The sequence below is a fragment of the Python bivittatus genome, unplaced genomic scaffold, assembly GCF_059951505.1.
Source record: "Python bivittatus isolate LINGU-HERP-01145 unplaced genomic scaffold, Pbiv_v1 ctg000350_np1212, whole genome shotgun sequence".
Lineage (NCBI taxonomy): Eukaryota > Metazoa > Chordata > Lepidosauria > Squamata > Pythonidae > Python > Python bivittatus.
In genome coordinates, this window is record NW_028277074.1 from 43610626 (window position 1) to 43629936 (window position 19311).

General features: G+C 35.4%; 1 protein-coding gene across 3 annotated transcripts in view; it reads right to left on the bottom strand.

The window, feature by feature from the left end:
• The window catches only part of AFF3 (ALF transcription elongation factor 3), a 277229-nt gene that overhangs the window by 75001 nt on the left and 182917 nt on the right, over positions 1–19311 (bottom strand). For all 3 annotated transcript variants that reach the window (XR_015796877.1, XM_088145043.1, XM_088145042.1), the window contains exon 8: positions 2064–2115. Coding sequence is in view for 2 of the 3 variants with exons in the window: in XM_088145043.1 (XP_088001169.1) it covers positions 2064–2115 (52 nt within the window). In the remaining variant the exon portion in view is untranslated. The remainder of the gene's footprint in view (positions 1–2063; positions 2116–19311) is intronic.

The following is a 19311-nucleotide window of genomic DNA, read 5'->3' on the forward strand; positions in this document are numbered from 1 at the left end:
TTGACATTGAATTATTCTGTTTTTATCTTGGAAAAGCAGTGTGTCTGTGTATAATGTGAACAGGATCAGGGTGCTGGAACATGCAGATAGCGTTTAAGCTCTTTCCTCCAACAATTGCCTCCACCCAAACAATTTGGCTTAAAGCTGCCACATTAACATAGCCACAGTCATGTACCAAATAAAAGACTGGCATTAGAAGCAAATAGGAATTTTCATTAGAGACATGATATAATGAGAAAGAGTTAAACTAGCTCCCTTACTAGAGTTATGATTCTGACTGTGAGTCAGAATCTACAGCTATTACTCAAGCTAAAAACAAAGAAGTAAATTGAGGATCATTCTGTATGTTCTCCCTTGGTTATTCAACCTATATGCTGAATATATATTAAGGGAAGAAGGAGAAGAAGAAAATGAGTGTGGTTTTAAATTTTGAAGAAGAAACATCAATTACCTGCACTAAACTGATGATGCTCAGGTCAAAAATGCAAAAGATCTGCAAGCTCTAGTAATAAAAGTCAACGAGCATAACTAAAATATAAAAAGACCAAACTAATGACAGCAGGTACAACAGTCAGCCTTAGAACTGACAATGAAGATATTGAAGACAGATATGGATGGATGAATGACTAGTTCCTTTTACTGATTCTAAAGATCTCTTGATCAGAGTGAGGCAACTTGAACTTCTCCAGATGTTTTGGAAGTCTCCCATCCTGTCTCTCATTATCAAGACAAGCATGGATGACATAGTGATGTTCCAGAACTTCTGAAGGAATATTACCTACCCCTTATCTAAATACTTCCCACTGTTGCATCAGCAAGACTTTAATGTTATGTTTGTCCCCATAATTTCCCCTGCTGCTACCCAATTCCTTCTTGCTTGACTCTGCCTGATTTCCATGTACTGTATTTTTCCATCATTGATATCTTCATCCTGTTTTCTATGGGAACCTGATGCTACTATCACTTTAATTCTACATGAAATTCTACATGAAAAGTGGTTTGTTTTATTTTGCAAATAAAAGTGCTACATCAGTAGTACTTAGGAATTACATCTTTGGTAACTGCTGTAGTTATTTACCATCCCTACTTGTTTTCAGACCTTGATACCAATAAGGTGGGATAAGATCTCATTTACACATAGTAGACATAATGCATGCCTCATTGGTTATAGACAACTTGTTTGTTCTTAGGAAAGCCATGTTGTAACATTTTCAAAGAGCTTGCTACACCTTCCCTGTCTTATTATTTAAATCATCCAGTGCTTTTTCTTTCCCACACAGCCAGACTTCCAGTTCAGAGGTAGATCTCAAAGGATGTCTTGTGGTTGCTTCTATTTATACAATTTCAACATTTCTTTGGCACAAGCCAAAAGTACATACCAGGGTATTGCCTTTTATGAATCATAGGAGTTGGAGAAGCAAACAGACCGAATGAACTTTGGTTACATATTCCAGACAAGCACAAGGGTTCTATTTAATCTGTTTAAGCTGCTGAATGCAGATTGATTAACTCTGTGGGTAATAAATTTTCACTGCCACAAAGCCTCGGTGGCAAATCTTGCTGCAACACAGGGGAAAGAAAATTCTGCCTACAAACTCATGGTTGTAAAATATGAACATTTCTTTTCACACATTAGATCTTCTGATCATTGCTTATAAAATTAAAATAATAATGTTTAGTGGATGAATGATATTAAGGGAAAATACATTTATATAATCAAAATAAAGGAACTGCAAAATTGTATAGATGCTGTAATTATTACAAACTGAGCAGCCCAATTTTGTTTTCCTCTATTATGACTAATTCCTTATTGTTGAGTTCATATATAGCATTAAACTGTAACGTGGTTTGTCTGGATGTGACTTAGTATGTTGTGTGAATTTAGTCACTGTAGTTAATAACCATGGGTTATGGTTTAACATTATGTGTGCAACCATAATTACACTTTAACTATAAATTGGAGATAGGCACATTGTCTTGAGTTCCTTGAGAAAAGTCAGCATATAAATCTAATGAACTAACAGATATAAAAAAAAATTATGAACAAAATTCAGGTTTCTTACCTGGTCATTCTCCTCTTCATCACTGCTCAACTTGAGGTCATCTTCTAGCATTCTAGAAAACAACAACAGATCTACTCTGGAATTTAATGTAACAATTTAGATGTCATTTAAACCACAGACATCTCTTCACTGTGAGTCATAACTAAAGCTTCAGTTGGTTCAGGGCAAAACTTCAACTGGTCCAGTATCCTATTTCCAATTAAGGCTGTGCACATTTTATTTGGAAGAAGTGCTTTGGACTTTATGCAAGCAGAGCACCTCGCTTTTACTCATTAAAATAGCATGACTGTGCAAACATGAACAAAGATGTCATTGTTTTAAGGAATTTACTTATTAAAATTAATGCAATTCTTAATCAGCAGTATCCTTATTTTCCACAGCAGTGCATGGAAGCCTGAAAATGCTGGGTTGACTTAACAAATAATGCAGAGCATGAAGGCCCTTTTTTTTTCTATCCCTGATTTTAGCAGCTACCATTCAATGGCATGCTCTAAACCTAAAATTTCCATATAGACTTCATTACTAGACATTGTGAAACTCTGCCTCTTAAAGGGTACTGACTTCACTTGGTCTGGTATGAACCATATCTGAAATGCATCTTGGAAAAGTTCCTACTATGAACATAACAATTTACTTGTTTACCTAATATACTTATGAGTCTTACATCATTCAGACATGCTTCAAAATCTATTCTATAAAAAGGAAAAAAATCACAGAAATAGTTTTATTCTATTTATACAATGGGATGTGCAGTCTCTTGTGAATATATATTATCTTGGATCTACAGAAAAAAGCTAATTAAAAAAGTCTCTACATGGGACCCCAGTGTTTTTATGATATTTAATCATGTTTGTATGTATTCCAAATTTCACTTAAATCAGCTATCATCAATACATATTGATGGGGAAATTTCCAGAGTTTTAATGTCAAAGGAATCATCTAATAAAAGTTCCATCAAAAGAAAACCCTCTGATACATTCACATTAAGATTGATCTTTTGGATCTATTAAAACCAAATTGCATTCTTTTATCATATTAAGAGAAGATATCTAAACTGCAAAGCATAAATACTTCATGAATAATGGGTAGACACATGTTTCAGTCTGTGTTAATGAAGTGAAATTTACTGCTATTTTACTTTCCCCATCATGTAACAGATGGTCAACTTTGCCTAATGAATATCTATATTCAAAGCATGCATTTCATTTAGAAAAATCTGTCAACACCATATCAACAGAACTGTTATTTTAAACTTGGTTATGATATCTCTATCACCAAAATAGTTTTATAGACTAGAAAGCTAATGTACATTTTTTCTGTTTAAATGGCCTCTATTACATGTTCTGAAATCACATTGCTTATTTTTATAAATTAAAAAAAACTTAGATGATTGCCAAAATTAAATAGGAAATCAAAAGATTAGGAAAACCTGTAAGATGTTCACTGAAATAGGTGTTGTTTCACCAAAATGATACTAGAAAAGAAGAACTTGCAACAATTTTTTTACTATGCAGGATTGCGGTTCAGCAATTCAGCCAATAAGCCCTGCCTTGTTATTGGTTTTCTGTTCTATCACATACCACACAAAAACACTGCATTTCCACACACACGTGAATTATTCTATATAGAGTTGGTTATGTGAGATGGTTGATGATTATGTGCTATCAAATTGCTATCAATTCTTAGGGACCACATACATACATTTTTTTCCATGACAATCAGTCCCTAACCTAATCCTTCAGGTCTTCCAACAGCGCACCCATTGACATTGCAACTGAATCCATCCAGCTTGCTACTGGTTGTCCTCTTCTCTTTCCTTCCTTCTTTCCCAGCATTAAAGACTTCTCCAGAGAGCTAGATCTTTGCATAATACATGCTATATAATATGTCCAAAGTATGATAATTTGAGCATAGTCATTTGTGCCTTGAGTCAGAACTCTGGGTAAGTAGGTATAGACACATCCCGGCAAGGCCTTCATGGCTGCTCTACCAAGTGCTAGTCGGTAGCGTATTTCTTGACTGCTGGATCCTTTACTGGTGGTGGTTGATCCCTAAAGGCAGAAGCTATTCACCACTTCAGTATCTTCAATGTCAACTCTAAACCTGTTTGTTGTACCTGTTGTCATTAGTTTGGTCTCTTTTTATTTAATTTTCATCCCATTTTTTCACAATGCTCCCTGACTTTTATTACTACAGCTTGCAGATTCTTTGCATTTTTGGCTATCAGAGTAGTGTCAGCAGCACAGTGCAGGTTATTGAGGCTTCTTCCTACAGTTTTAAAGCCACGCTCATCTTCTTCCAATCCAAAGACTAAAAAATCCAAAGACTAAAAAAGCAACACAGAAATGACAACAGGTATTGCCACAAAGGAACTGTTGTCATTCACCAGAAACTTATTTTTGGCATCCATCTAAATATTCCCTCAAAGTTCTTGCAAAAACTGTAAGATTAATTGCTTACCATTGGAGGAAAGAGCCTTAAGCAATAAAGAGTTTCATAGAACTATTTCATTCACCAGTTTGTATTTTGCCCCCTTTAATTCCATTAATTTCTACTGGCAATGATGAATAGTTATTTTGGTAAGCTTATCTGTCTTTAATTTCTTGTGATCTTTTGAAAATATTACTTAATTTTAAAACTGGAAAAGCAGTGGGGAAACATAAACTGCCTACTGCTTTGCTCAATGTGCCAAGCTGTATCATAAATTTCATTGGTATTTACGCTCTCCAGATTTCTGGCCAACTTGTAGAACTTCAGAGCTTTTCAAAGTTACTTTAGAACTTTATCCTTTTTTTAGAATAATAAATATTTTTAAATATTATCACGGCTTGATAATACCTTGAATATGGCAAAATTAACAGAAATGAGAACAGTTACCTGAAATTTTGTTAATCATTTACAATGTTCAGGGTGGACTTTTTTATTTTAGATAGATCTCTGCTTTACTCCAAAGACTCTATAACAAGTTGCCTTCATCTAAATGGCCATGCTGGTTATGGAACATAGAAGTTTCAACTGAACACATCTAGAAAAGACCAGTTGGAGAAACTGCCCTTTAGCCAAACAGAGACACAGAGCTAAAAAACTGTAATATTTATTTATGATTAAACTCTCATGGCTGTTTATAATAAATAGGGTCAAATAATTGAAATTACATGATTGCTTGAATAAGTCACAGCTTTTATAAACAGAGATAAAACTGAAGAAAGTGCTAGATAATCAGTATGAGAAATGGATCTTTAAGAAAATTGGCATTACATATGTCCTTAGAGCAGGAATAGAGAATTTGGTATCTGTGAGAACCAGTTCCCTCAGATTCCTCTGTTGAGGCCCATCAGGTTCTTTGGCCAACCTGATTTTTAAAATATTATTTTAACTAAAAAAAAAAAAAAGGCTCCCTGGCATGCTGCAAAGTAAAGTACCAATCTCTAGCATCATATTTACTTACAGTAATGATTTTCGGTCCCACAGAATTCCTTTGGGGATAATAAAAGCATTCTGGAGACGGGGGTAGTTCACCTTCTGGTGAATAAGTACTCTGAGACTGGCCATGCTCACCATGGTTGTCAATCTGTGAATAGGTAAGATTACTATGATACCATTTTATGAGTGTGCTCACCACATGTTCTCAAAATTCCAAATGTGCTTCCAGCACAAACACGTTGCCTAACCTACCCCTGACTTAAAAATAAAGCATCTGAATATGTGTATGGCTGATTGGAACTGTAGCATGGTGGGCTCACAAGAAAAAGGGTACCAAGCAAAGACAGGTTAATGAAAAGTCAAATGTCAAAAGATGGAACGAGATATAACCGTGCAGCCTTCTGAAAACAGAAGAAAGGAGTTGATGCTTCGTGAAAACAAAAGGTAAAGTCTATTGAAGAAACTTAAGATAGGCTTGATACAATCAAATCAACAAAAAGTCCTGAAGCACCTTAAAGATTTGCAAGACGATTTCATTAAAACAGAATATGACCCTAAGAAAAGATGTTAATATACCCATACATATACACACAGTGATTGGCAGAGGGATGGTCGGGGCTGTTTTCCAACAGAATTCTCTTAAGAATGACCACTTTGAAGTCAGTGACAGAATATTCTGAAGTGTTGATTTTGCTACTTCTGAGCTACTTTGTCTACCCATAAGTGAAGTGTGGTATTGCTGAATAAGAAAATGTATGGTCCTCTGATAGTCTAGGTGTCGTTGCCAGAATAGATATGGGATCAGGGCTGGTAGTCGCATCAGAGAGTGTCCGATTCCTGAATGTGTGCCTCTGTAGCATGTCCTGTTGTTTGATAGTAGTTGTTTAAAGTTTGGTAGCTGACTGTATGCAATTACAGATCTACCATTCAAAGGCCTGTAAAAGGGAAACACCATTCATTATCCATAATGGGCTAGAGATTACAGTGACATGCTTCAATGATTTCAATTTGGAAGTGTAGGTGGCAACAAGGATGTTATGTATTTTTTTTTTCTTCTGTGTCATATTGGACGATTTCAGGGGAGTAGGATAATTGTGCTGACCTGTTTTTAATTTAACTGGGTGGATACTCTAAGTGGGCACTGATCTGATGATGGCATGGGAAAAAATGTTAAAATCCTAATGGACTTGCCTGGTGCTCTTACCCATGAATCCAGCATATGGTCTACAAATGGAGTTGGAGATCCAAATTTCATATCACACTACAGGTGTTACACCAGTTTATGAATGAAGGAATGTTTGCATCACACCTAACTATTGGTCACTATCTATAAATGATTAACATTTGCTCTCCTTCCCAACAACACACTCCTTCTCCCATGTCCTTATTTGTATGTGTGCATATGCATGTATACACACACACACACACACACACACACACACAAATAAATAGTGGGCTTTGATGGCCTTGGCACACTCATCTTTTTGATCCTGTCTGCACCTGAAACAGTGTTACTCTGAAAAATGCAATACTCAAAACTTCCAAATGTTCTTACTGTGCAGAGTTTGTCAATTTTTATAGCCCTGGTGATAATTATCCATGTTGTTAAATATCAATAACGTAGAGATGAGGCATTCTTTTGGGCTGGGGAAAGGCTGTTTTGGAGATTTTCAAGAGTTGGGGGCTGGGGAGCCACAAAAAAGGGGCTGGGCTGCCGTGCAGGCTGCCAACACCTGAAGTATGTATTGTCTTAATTAAAAGGCTTCTTGTGAGCTGCTACAGAAGAGTTCCCATGGGATGGAAATAATCCCAACCCAAAGTTTCTGGAAGTCCTTAACTATTTTAAACTACAATCTTATATTTAATTTTCTGGGAGTAAGCTCTATTGATCATAATGGGATTTACTTCTAAGTAAACATGCAAAAGATTGCACAGTTGGTCTGTTCTAAGTAAACTTGCTGGTAAATTCTCTACCATAGAATATATTCCATCAAACTCTTGAGATACTTTTGTGGCAGAAAAAACTAGGGATCCAAAACACATCCAAATACTGGAAGAATCTTTGGTTTCCTTTTGCTAACAATTCCTTCGAAAATGCAACATTTCTAATCTTTTAACCATGGCTAAAAGACTATCAGCATACAATTGTTTATCTTCCCTTATCATAATGCAGCATTTATCTTCCCTTCTCCATTCAAATCTGAATAGGGCATTTAATCAATTTCAAAGGGTGCTGCAAATCCTGATTAAAAACCAATTTGATCAGGTACACAAATTTAATTCAGTTTTATTAGACCATTCATTCACATGTGAGTTGATCTTGGTGCCTGGTGACAACATGGGCCTATTCATATTGTTTTCTTTGCAAAAATGTGGAAATGGTTTGCTATTTTCTTCTTTCTAGGGTTCCTTTTAACTTCCCAGTCCATCTAAAATCCTGGCATTTCCTGATGATCTCCCATATAAGTTTAAACCTGATCCAATACTGCTCAACTTTTTCTAAATCAGCTAGTTAGCTAGGTGCTACCATCTGCTCAGTTCATTTATGTACTCAGTGCTAAAAAAATGTAATTGGACTTTTCCCATTTTCAACCCTGAGGTTATTATGAACAAACTATTTAAATCTCTTGCTTTTTTCTATAAACAAAAAATTAATTACCTCATTTCAGAAGTAATTTTATAGTTATTATGTAGAGTGACTATAATGAACAAACTAATTAAATGACATTTAAAGCAAGAAACTGATTCCGCAAAATACTCACATTTATTGGTTGACTGTTCTACTGTAACATAATTGTCTATATACGAAGGAGAAACTAAGATGGAAGTCTGTATGCTTTTGAATAAGCTCTTTTTCTTCTATAAATAGTTTCTTTGGACAAAGTGAGGAAGTATTCATTATAAAGGTTATTAACTGAAAAAGCTCCGTATGACCAAAGAAATAGCCTGTTTGCAAGTTTATTTGATTACATGTAAAAAAAGGTATGGTATATTAACACACATACAAATACAGACATGGGAGGAGGAGTGTAACACTACATGTAGTTTGGGTGTAAGTTAACATACGCATCAAAAAGGGAAAGAGGAAATGGATAGCTCTGTACAACTCTAGATGTGTAATTCCTAATACAGTAGCAAAGGGAAGATTAAAGCAGAATGAGATAGTTGAACAGTCATAGATAAAAAAAGAGGGTAGCAGCTGAGGCACGATAGACTGACTGACTGATTACATGCCATCAAGTCCGTGTTGACTCGTAACAAATACACAGATTTTCTCCATGACAATTTGTCTCTAACCTGGTTTTCCAATGGTGTATCCATTGCCACTGTAACTGAGTTCATTCATCTTGCTACTGGTTGTCCTCTTCTTCTCTTTCATCTTTCCCAGCATTACAGCCTTCGCCAGAGAGCTAGGTCCTTGCATAATGTGTCTGAAATAGGGTAATTTGAGCCTGGTCCTTTGTGCCTCGAGTGAGAACTCTGGGCTGATTTGTTTGATGATCCATTCGTTTGTTTTCTTGGCTGTCCACAGTATTCTCAGGAGCTTGCTCCAACACCGTCAATACTCTTTCTATCCCGCTTCTTCAAAGTCCAACTTCCACTCCTATAAAGCATCACAGGGAATACCACTGCCTGCACTATTCTGGTATCTTTTCCATATTTCTTGACTGCTGGTTCCTTTACTGATAGTTGATAGTTGATCCTAAAAGGCAGAAGCTATCCACCATTTCAATATCTCCCTTGTCAGTTCTAAGGCTGTTATTGTACCTATCGTCATTAGCTTGGTCTTCTTTATATTTTATTTTAGTCCCATTGTTTCACTGTGCTCCTTGACTTTTATTACTGGAGCTTGCAGATCCTTTGCATTTTGGCTATCAGAGTAGTGTCATCAGCATAATCTAATCTTCCAATCCAGATTCCCCTAATATATATTCAGCATATATTTTGAATAAATAAGTGAAGAGTATATAGCCTTGTCCTTTTTTAAAAGACAGTTAAAATAATTTAAACACATGATCAGCAATGGGTTGTGTGAACATGTGTATTTTCCCTCTGTTCAATGATTTGTTTAGTTAGCTTCTGGCAGAAATCCATTTAGCACTTTGTTTTATAACAGGGTGAACAAAATGACCTGTTTTCTCTGCCATTTCAATATTTATTTTTGAGACTTATATGGCTATCCATCTTAAGAAACATAATTCTAGGAGGCTCATAGCAACAGTAATAAATAAATAAATAAAACCAACATCTGAACAGAAGAAGAACTCCTGGTGCTCTAAACCAGTGTTTCTTAAAGTGTGGTCCTAGGACCCCTGGGGGTCCCCCAAGACCCTCTCAGGTGTCCTCAAAATCAAAACTATTTACCAGTTTATGTTGAAAAATAATACAATATTAAAATCTCATCAAACAATCATGAGAAGCAGCAGCGGCAGCAAATGCATCAATTTTAATTTTTAATACAGTAAATATCAATAAATATAACCTATACAAACAAAAGCTCTTTTCGGGTCCTCCATAATTTTTAAAATTGGGAAGGGGTCCTGAGAGAAAAAAGTTTAAGAAACTCTGCTCAAACCACACTCCTCAATACATAAAAATGCACAACCACTGTGCTCCAACCTCAGCCTATCTCAACACCTGGGAGAAAAGCCAGCTTTGTAAGGCCTTCTAGAAGGCTAGCAGGGTAGGAGCCTGTTTGACCTCTAGTGGGACAGTGTTCTACAGGGTGGGGGCCTCTACTGTGAAGGCGTACTTGCTATGTCCTGCTAGATGACAATATCTGAGAGAAGGGACCTGGAACACGCCCACACTATCCAGCCTGATGGAGTGGGTAGATATCTTCAGGGAGAGACAATCCTGCAGATAACCTGGCCCATACCATGCAGAGCTTCAAAGTTGATAACCTGCACCTTGAATTGCACCTGGAAAGAAATTGGAAATCAGTGCAGCTCATGCAGCAGTGGTGTAACATGGGCAAACCAAGGTGTGCCCAAAACTGTGTTTGCTACCACATTATGAACCAGTTGTAATTTTCAGATAGTCTTAAAGGACAGCTCCATGTAGCTCCATTGTGGGAATCCAACTGGGAAATGACAAGGCATGAGTGACTTTTAGCAAGGCCTTGCAATCCAGGAATGGTCAGAGCTGGTACACGAGATGAATCTGTGCAAAGCCCCCTAGACATGGCTACCAACTGCTCTCAAGGAATGAGGAGGAAACATTAAGATCTATCAGAGTTCAATAAATGTAGCAAGAGCAACAGAAGGAAGGCAAACAGTCCTTGTCCTTAGTTTGAACACAGTAATTATGGCTACCTCCAAACCCCCCATCTTGGTTTTGCCATATCCTCCATTTTGCAAGATTTTTTGTTTTAAACCACATTTTTTTCATGGTGACAGTGAGGTTAGCCAATACTCTAAGCATTAGGTAGCCTTTATGTTTAAAAATGTGACAAATTATTTACATAACAATATCAATAATTAATAAATGATACATCATTAGGGTGGAGTTACAAATAGCCATGCCTATTAAATTTGACCCTCAAGCTAGACAAGAATTTTGTTCCATTCATTTTTCATTGAAAAATATGTTTTTCCAATAGTTGCAGATTTTTCACTTCAGGAACCAGTGATAAGTTTTTAAAAACTGGGAGAAAGTAAAATTGACACATTTATCTGTCCTTGTTCTTTGTTATATTATAGCATAATGAAATGACAAGTTTTTTGAGAAGTGTAGTGCCATCTGAGACCATTTTCAGATCTATTTTGAATATCTGTCTGATGACCATATGACCATATAGCAGTGTTATTATTAATCAAGCAGACTAATGAAGAATTAATAAGGTGCTAAAACATTTCAAATGACAGTATAGCAATTAAAATTTAATTAAATGTAAAAAGTACTTCATTTAAAAGTAATCTTTTTCTTTGTGAGATCTATAAAACCCCGATCTTATGCATGTCTATTCAGAAACTAATCTCACTTGGGACAAGTAGTTTGGGAATCTAAATTTTAGCTGCCTCCATAGCTTTACTATGGATAATAAGATGGGGAATAAATCAAAACAACAATAAAAGAGTATCTATTACAATATTTTGTTAATACACCATTTACTGAAAAATTGCCATAATCTGAACTGGTTAACATAAGAATAAAAGATTTTTAGTTTGTAGTTCCTTTATGTATAGGTCTTGAATATGTTGAGCTATCAATTCTTCAACTATTCTCTTTGATGTTTGTCAGACCTGATTATTTATTGCATTTTTGATTTAATTTATGATGCAATTAATCTTTAACAAAAGGAGACAATGTCTAAAATTTTAACAATTATTTAGCAAGAAAGTTCTCACTAGTTGGATTCAATCCTACAAAACATTGCTATACATCTACTTTCCTATCTTGATCTAAATATAAATCAGAGCACCTGAATTCTAACCCTTCCTTCCTTCTAGGCACTTCATAATAATAGAACAATATCTGCACAGGTTATTTATAATTGCATTGTTTTATCAGGAAATGTCAATGAGACATCTACCATTATTAATAATAAAAAGGTTTGGTTTAGGGACAATTTCCTTGTTTTTAATACATCCTTTTAAACATCTCTCCAGAACAATATTCATCATCTAAATCTCTGGCCTCTTTACTCAAGAGATTATTAAAAGAAAAAAGAAAAAGGATCACATAAGAAATGTGAATATGATGTATTAAAATTAAGCACAATTAATCCCCAGTGATTTCAGTGTAAGAATAAACATAAGCTTAGATATTATAAACTGAACTGTATAAAGGCAAAATTAACCAAAATCAAATAAAACCTCATGTTTAATACAAGGCCTACACTTTAAAAATAATGAAGAAGTAATTATAATTTGAAAAGATTCTTACCCTGAAGAAAAGAAATTCCAGTTGTGTCCTATCAAATCAAAGGCTATTATATTTCCTTCCAACTGTATTTTAACTAATCCAAGTAGTTATCTTTTACCACAGTTAAACATAAATAGCTTTAAATTCAAGACCCCCAAAACAGATGCAACGTATTGCTGTAACCTGCATTATAAAAATGTATTACTTTAAATGAAACATGTTTAAATATGAAAATGATTAACTGTTCACAACTGCATGACCTAATTTTATAGTGGTAAAGAAATAAAAATTCCTGTATTTCTAGGATTTAAAAGATAGGATACTATAAAATTAATGAGTTTATAAAATATGTTTATAAAAAGATACATTTAAATTCCCATGATCTGACTTCTAGGAAACAACTTAAAAGTAAAGTTTAAAAAGCAACCATAACAATAATTGTAAAAGAAAAAAACACCAACATATTCTAAAAGAATATATGGCTAAACAAGCTTGAACATTAACTGTTAATAAGATCTGCATTAAACTAAACATACAACCGAAAAATCCTGGATCTAATTCAATCTAAAGAGTCTGTGAAATAGATTTTTTTTCTAAATTATGACCTCAGTCTTAATATTTGTTTGATTATTGTTTTTTGCTTGCCATGTGCTATTTTATTTGAACTGGACAAATGCCAGCCAACATTCATTTCCTTGTTCTTTTGCCTTCTGTTCCATGCATTTTTATTCTTCCAAACCTTTTAATTCACAACTGTCTCAAATTATAGAACATTTTACAGTGAAAATAGCTATAGAAGGAGAGGCATACTACAAAGTTTGAAAAACTATTTCTTGCACTTAAATTCATCTTTTAAACTAAGTTCATTTGAAGAATATTTGGAGATAGAAAGAAGGGCAGGACAATATGATTTTGCATTCTATTTTAATTAAAAATTACAACTGCAATCTTTTCTTGCAGTCCTATTACAATAATGGGCTCATTTCCCAAAATAGGATAGCCTGAAGTATGCTTTCCACAAACCAGCACATCTAAAAAAATGAGAAGAAAAAAAGGGAATCAAAATGTTTTAGAAATAACATGTAGCATACATGAAATAAAAATGGAACGGTTTCAGTTCTATCTTATGAAACACGCTGGGTCATTGCAGCATGTTTCATAAGAAATTTTAGTACAGAGAGTTTATTTTTTTTAGCCCTACCATCCGTTCACATATAAAAGAGCTGCTTCCATAAACAAAATACATTTTGCCCTCAACCTATATTCTATCAGATACAACAGGGATTTACAGGTGGAAAGAAAACCCATTTATTTCCTATTACTTTTTAATCTCAGAATTAGCCTTTACAGGTAGTCCTTGTTTAGTGATTGACTCATTTAGCGACCCTTCGCAGTTACAATGGTGATGAAAAAGTAGCTTTATGACTAATCCTCACATTTACGACCTATGCAGGTCGGTGAAGCAAAGGAAAGCTGAAGTAAGATCATAAGCACAATTGTAGTTTTGCTTAGCAATCCCTTCACTTAACAAGCAAGTTGCTGGGCCCAATTGTGGTCACTAAACAAGGACTACCTGTATATATTTTTAAGAGAGGTTTTGATTAAGTCTGCATCCTTTGGAAAAGGAATATTTATCAAAATAAATAAATAAATAAACTATACCGTAACACCCTACCTTTCTCTAGCCTTCTAAAAGTTTTGTACAATGCTTATATCATCTTATCTTTCTGTAGCCTTCTAGATAACTTTATGTCCTTGTATCAGCCAAGTAAAAGCCAACAGCCCATTTATAACAACAAACTCTAATGAGCAGAATACCTAGCCAAACAGGTTACTCTGCAAAACTTCAAATCACTGTGGATTTTATTACAAATCATAATGTTACACTAATTATAATTATACAATTTAATAATCAGATTAGAATTATTGCAATATTTGAGAACAGTTTTGAATATTATTGAATATCTACAACATAATGAAAAACAGGCTACATTAATTTTTTTAGATGTGGAAAAAGCATTTGATAATCTTAATTGGTCCATCCTATTTAAAGTTCTAGAAATTATGGAATTTGGGGATAATTTTACAAAATGGGTGGAGTCAATATATAGACCACAAAAAGCAAGAATTACAGTATAGTGAATGGTGATCTAATACCACCATTCTACATTCAAAAAGGAACGAGACAGGGATGCCCTTTGTCTCCACTCCTATTTATATTAGTTCTGGAAGTTCTGAACAGGGATATAAGAAAGGAAGATGGGATAAAAACAATTAAGGTAAAAAGTGAGATATATAAATTAAGAGCATTTGCTGATGATATGGTATTGATGATACAAGACCCGCTGAAAGGGCTGGAGATATTAATGAATAAATTAAAGAAATTTGGCTCATTGGTGGGCTTGAGTTAATAAACCCAAAACAAAAAATATGGGATCGCAAGACCAAACAGAATTGATGACTAAAACCAATTTTAACATAGATAAAAAAGTGAAATATTTGGGTATTACTTTAACAAATATAAATTGTATGTTGTATCAGAACAATTCTGTGGAACATGGAATGAAGTGAAAAAAGATCTTGTTAGATGGGAAAAATTACATCTATCTTTATTGGGGAGAATTGCTGTGGTAAAAATGAACATCCTACCAAGAATGTTGTTCTTATTCCAAACAATACCGGTACGAACCATGGAATTTAAACAATGGCAGCAGGAGATATCAAAATTTATTTGGCAAGGGAAAAAACCTAGAATGAAATATAAAATTCTGTGTGATGCAAAAGAGAGGGGAGGTTTAGCCCTACTGAACTTAAAACTATATTTTGCAGCATCTTGCTTAGTTTGGGCAAAAGAATGGTTAACATTAAGAGACACAAGATTATTAAACTTAGAAGGCCATGACTTGAGATTTGGGTGGCATGCCTATCTATGTTATAATATGGTTATGGCCAATGAGAACTTTAGACATCATTATATTAGGCCGTCCTAAGAATATGGAATAAATATAAATCTAGAATATGTCCCAAGCTACCTTATGGTTATCTCCACAAGAAGCATATAATAGAAAAGAGATAATTGGATAAGATATAAGGATTTGCTGGAATATCATCAAGGGGCTATTAGATTGAAAACTAGAGAAGATTTGACCTCATTAGGCTTCGAGTGCCAATGGTTTTATATATGCAATTATCAGAAAGATTTAAAGTTGATAAGAAACTATATGAATTTGAAAGGGATAAAACTATATTTCAGACTGTATGTTTAAATGATGATCATCTCATAACTAAAATGTATAAATTATTGTTAACTTTGGAAATGGAAGAGGAATTAGTAAAAAATTGTATGATAAAATGGGGAAAAAAATTCCAATATAATATCCAAATTGAACAATGGGAAAATATGTGGTTAAAGGGTCTCAAATTCATAGTATGCTATAATCTTAAAGAAAATTTTTACAAGATGATGCATAGATGGTATTTGACACCAGATAAACTCTCCAAAATGTACAAAGGAATATCGAATGCTTGTTGGAAATGCAAAAGACAGGAAGGAACTTTTTATCATCTTTGGTGGTCCTGTAAAAAAGTAAAAAAAAATTGGATGGATATACATACAGTTATACAAAAAAATTTGAAAATGGACTTCCATTTGAAACCAGAAATCTTTTTATTGGGGATGATGGATACATATTTAGAAAAAGAACATGGTATTCTTTATATGACAACAGCCGCGAGATTGCTTCTGGCTCAACTCTGGAAAGATCAGGCACTACCTACAGTAGAGGAGTGGATAGTTAAGTTGTTGGAACTCGCAGGGATGGCAAAGTTGACGGCGATCAAAAAGGAAAAAACATTGAAAAAATTTAAGAAGGACTGGAAGCCTTTTAGTGATTTCTTGTACGAAACTGAATATAATCAAATAGTGACATATGGGTTTGATGATTCATTACAATATAGACTATTGGGAAAAGTAGAAGTCTTACTATAAAGTTAAACAAGGTTGTATGAAAAGTTTCTTGTACACTGTATATCTTTTGCAAAGGAAGTTGGAAGTCGTTTTGTTAAATATTCATATATGTTTGTATTATTTCTTCTATTGTTTTCCTTTACTCTTACTTTCTAATTCTTTTAATCTTTGTAATCTTTTTCTTGTTTTTTCAATTTGTATATTATGAAAAATAAAAATAATTGGAACAGAATTATTGCTATATTACATTTTGCATTATTACAAATTATATCACAAAACATATAGAAAAACTTTGTTAAAGACATGTCCTTTTAAATGGTATAGTCATGTGTAAAACAGACTGATATCTCAAAATGTAGTTGAGATATGTATTATTATTTTTAAATTACTATTCTTATATATATACTCTGACTGCCCAAGCTCTTGAATCTGATCTTAGGGTTGGTACTGGAGTCCCCGCATCTTCAGGTGTTCAGTGGGTCTGGGAAGGCTTAGGATTTCATGGCTGCCATGGCAACTGTGGGATTGTCCCAAGTAATCTTGGGCCTGGCACATAAAAGCAGCCACACTGGACCTTGTGTTGGACTTGGAACAGTTGTTAGATCATCTGGTTCTGTAGAAAGTAGGGGCAATGACCTTGACAGAAATATGAAAGAACCACTACCCAGGCAAAGAGAGCTAAAACCTTCTGTAAGTCCTGGGAAGCAAGATAGTATTTAGAAGCGACTCAGGCAAACTCCTTCCTGATTCACTGGGTAAAAGAAGGAGGGAAAGTAAAGCACAATCAGACTTGCAAGATTCTGTTATTAGAGTCTATCTCAGTAATAGTTCTAGTCTTCCTGTGAAGTTGATTTTCTGGTCTGGTCTACCTGGTGGGGCTGAGAGAAGGACATTTCTCTGTCCATTTCTGTGGTCAGATCATTTCCACATTCAGATGGGACTGGCTGCAATCAGAAAGCCCTGAAAGGAGAACGGACCAATTAGGATGGCCTGCCTCAGATGCCTTATGAATTTGGATGGATTATAGAGGGTGCTTAGGGATTCCTCAGAGATCTGGCAGAGATCAGTTCTGCTGAGAGCCAGCTTGGCTGCTGCTGGCAGGAAGCAATCTAGGCTCTTCCTCCAGAGCAGCCATTCCTTGTTCATCAATCCTGGCTAGCCCCTTGGTTTACTGAGGAGCTCCATGAAATGAAGTGGCAGAAGAGATAAAAAGAGTGTCAGTGGAGAAAGATAAAAAGCAAGCCTGACTGAGTACAGATATGAGTCCAAATATCTGCAAAGTGCTTTTACTTTTCCTCTCTCTTTGCATCAGCAGTCTGACAGCCTGTAGTCATGTTTAGGGTTGGGAAGAGTAAACAGGTAGATCCCCTGGCTGGCCATTGTGAAAATTTTCCATAGCATTTTACTGGCAAAGTCACTAATGTTTGCCTTAATTATGATTCTTCATGGGCAGGGTCTACAGTGGTAACTGAGCTACCTCTTGTGATGTTAGCTGGGACTCCCTTTGGCCTCTGGATTCCATACAGTAGACAGGACATTATTTAACATCCACTCTGCCATCTGTGGACCAGATCCCACATGGCTCCTTTGGAGGGAAGGTGAGAAAATGGGAGGTGGTCAACACATTACTGAGAGGAAGCATTACCTGCACCCTTGGCTATGTATGTACCATCCTCAAGGGGCCCTCATGGATCCAACCAATTTGGAGAATAATTTCACCAAATCTCCACTCTTCTCTTACTTGGGAAAGTTGTGGGAAGGCAGCTACAAAGCACTGTGGAAGAAGGCAATTATTTGGATCCTTTTCAGTTGTGATTCAGGCCTGGGCATGGGATAGAGACAGCATTGACTGTGTTTGCAGATGACCTTTGCTGAGCCTTGGATAGGGATAGTGCATTCCTTCTGGTCCTTTTGGATCTCTTAGCAGTATTTTATACCATTGACAAGGGTATCCTTCTCAATTGCCTATGAGAGTTGGGAATGGGAGATCTGTTCTTTAGCAGTTCCCTCCTTCTTTAGTGAGAGGTTTCAATGGGTGGTTATAATGGAAGAAAGGTTAGCCTGGTAACCATTCACATGTGAGGTGCCACAGGATTTGGTTCTCTCCCCTTTTATGTAACATCTAAATGAAGGCACTGGCATGTCCTCCTCATCACGTAGTTAGACTACTATAATGTACTCTGGATGGGGCTGCCTTTAAAACACCTAGGAAGCTGCAATTTGTATAAAATGCCGTGGCCCATGTGCAGCAGATGTTAACTGCCAGGAGTACATCAAATCTGTGCTTAAGGCCCTGTGTTGGCGGCTAATAAGATACTGAATGCAATTCAAAGTGCAGATTTTGACCTATAAAGCTGTTTATGACTTTGTGCTGATTTATCCAGGACCACATTCTCATCCAGTAAGTTCATCACAGGAAAATTTCTTGAAGATCCTGCATTTTCATGACGGGGGGGGGGGGGGGGGAGGGCGCAAGAGGAATGAACCTGGAAGATGGTGTTTTTCTGTAACAGTTCCAGTAATTTGGAATAACCTCACTCTGAATGTCAGGATTTCTCTAACATAGCAGCCTTCAGGAAAGTACTGAATTGCTTTAGACAGACTTGGATAGTCAATGTCATCTGGCTGGTGTTGGCTGATTTCTAATTATGTGGTTTTCTTTTATGCAATTATGTGTGCTATGCAAAGGACGTTGATTATAATTTAATTGCATTTTGATGTTATGGAGTTAGTGTTATTTGTTCTTACCATGGACATTTCAATTTTGTCATGTAATTGTGGCTGATTTAGACTTATCATGCATGTTTTATTATTTATATATTCAGGTTATTACTGAGGATGATTTAATACACTTGTAAGCTGTCATGAGTCCACATGGAGCTGGCAGTATATAAATTCAATAAAGAAATATAAAATGATGAGAAAGTTAGCATGATTGTTTATTTTTAAAGTAAAATACAACTTCGTGTATTACATTTCTGTAAGAGCCAT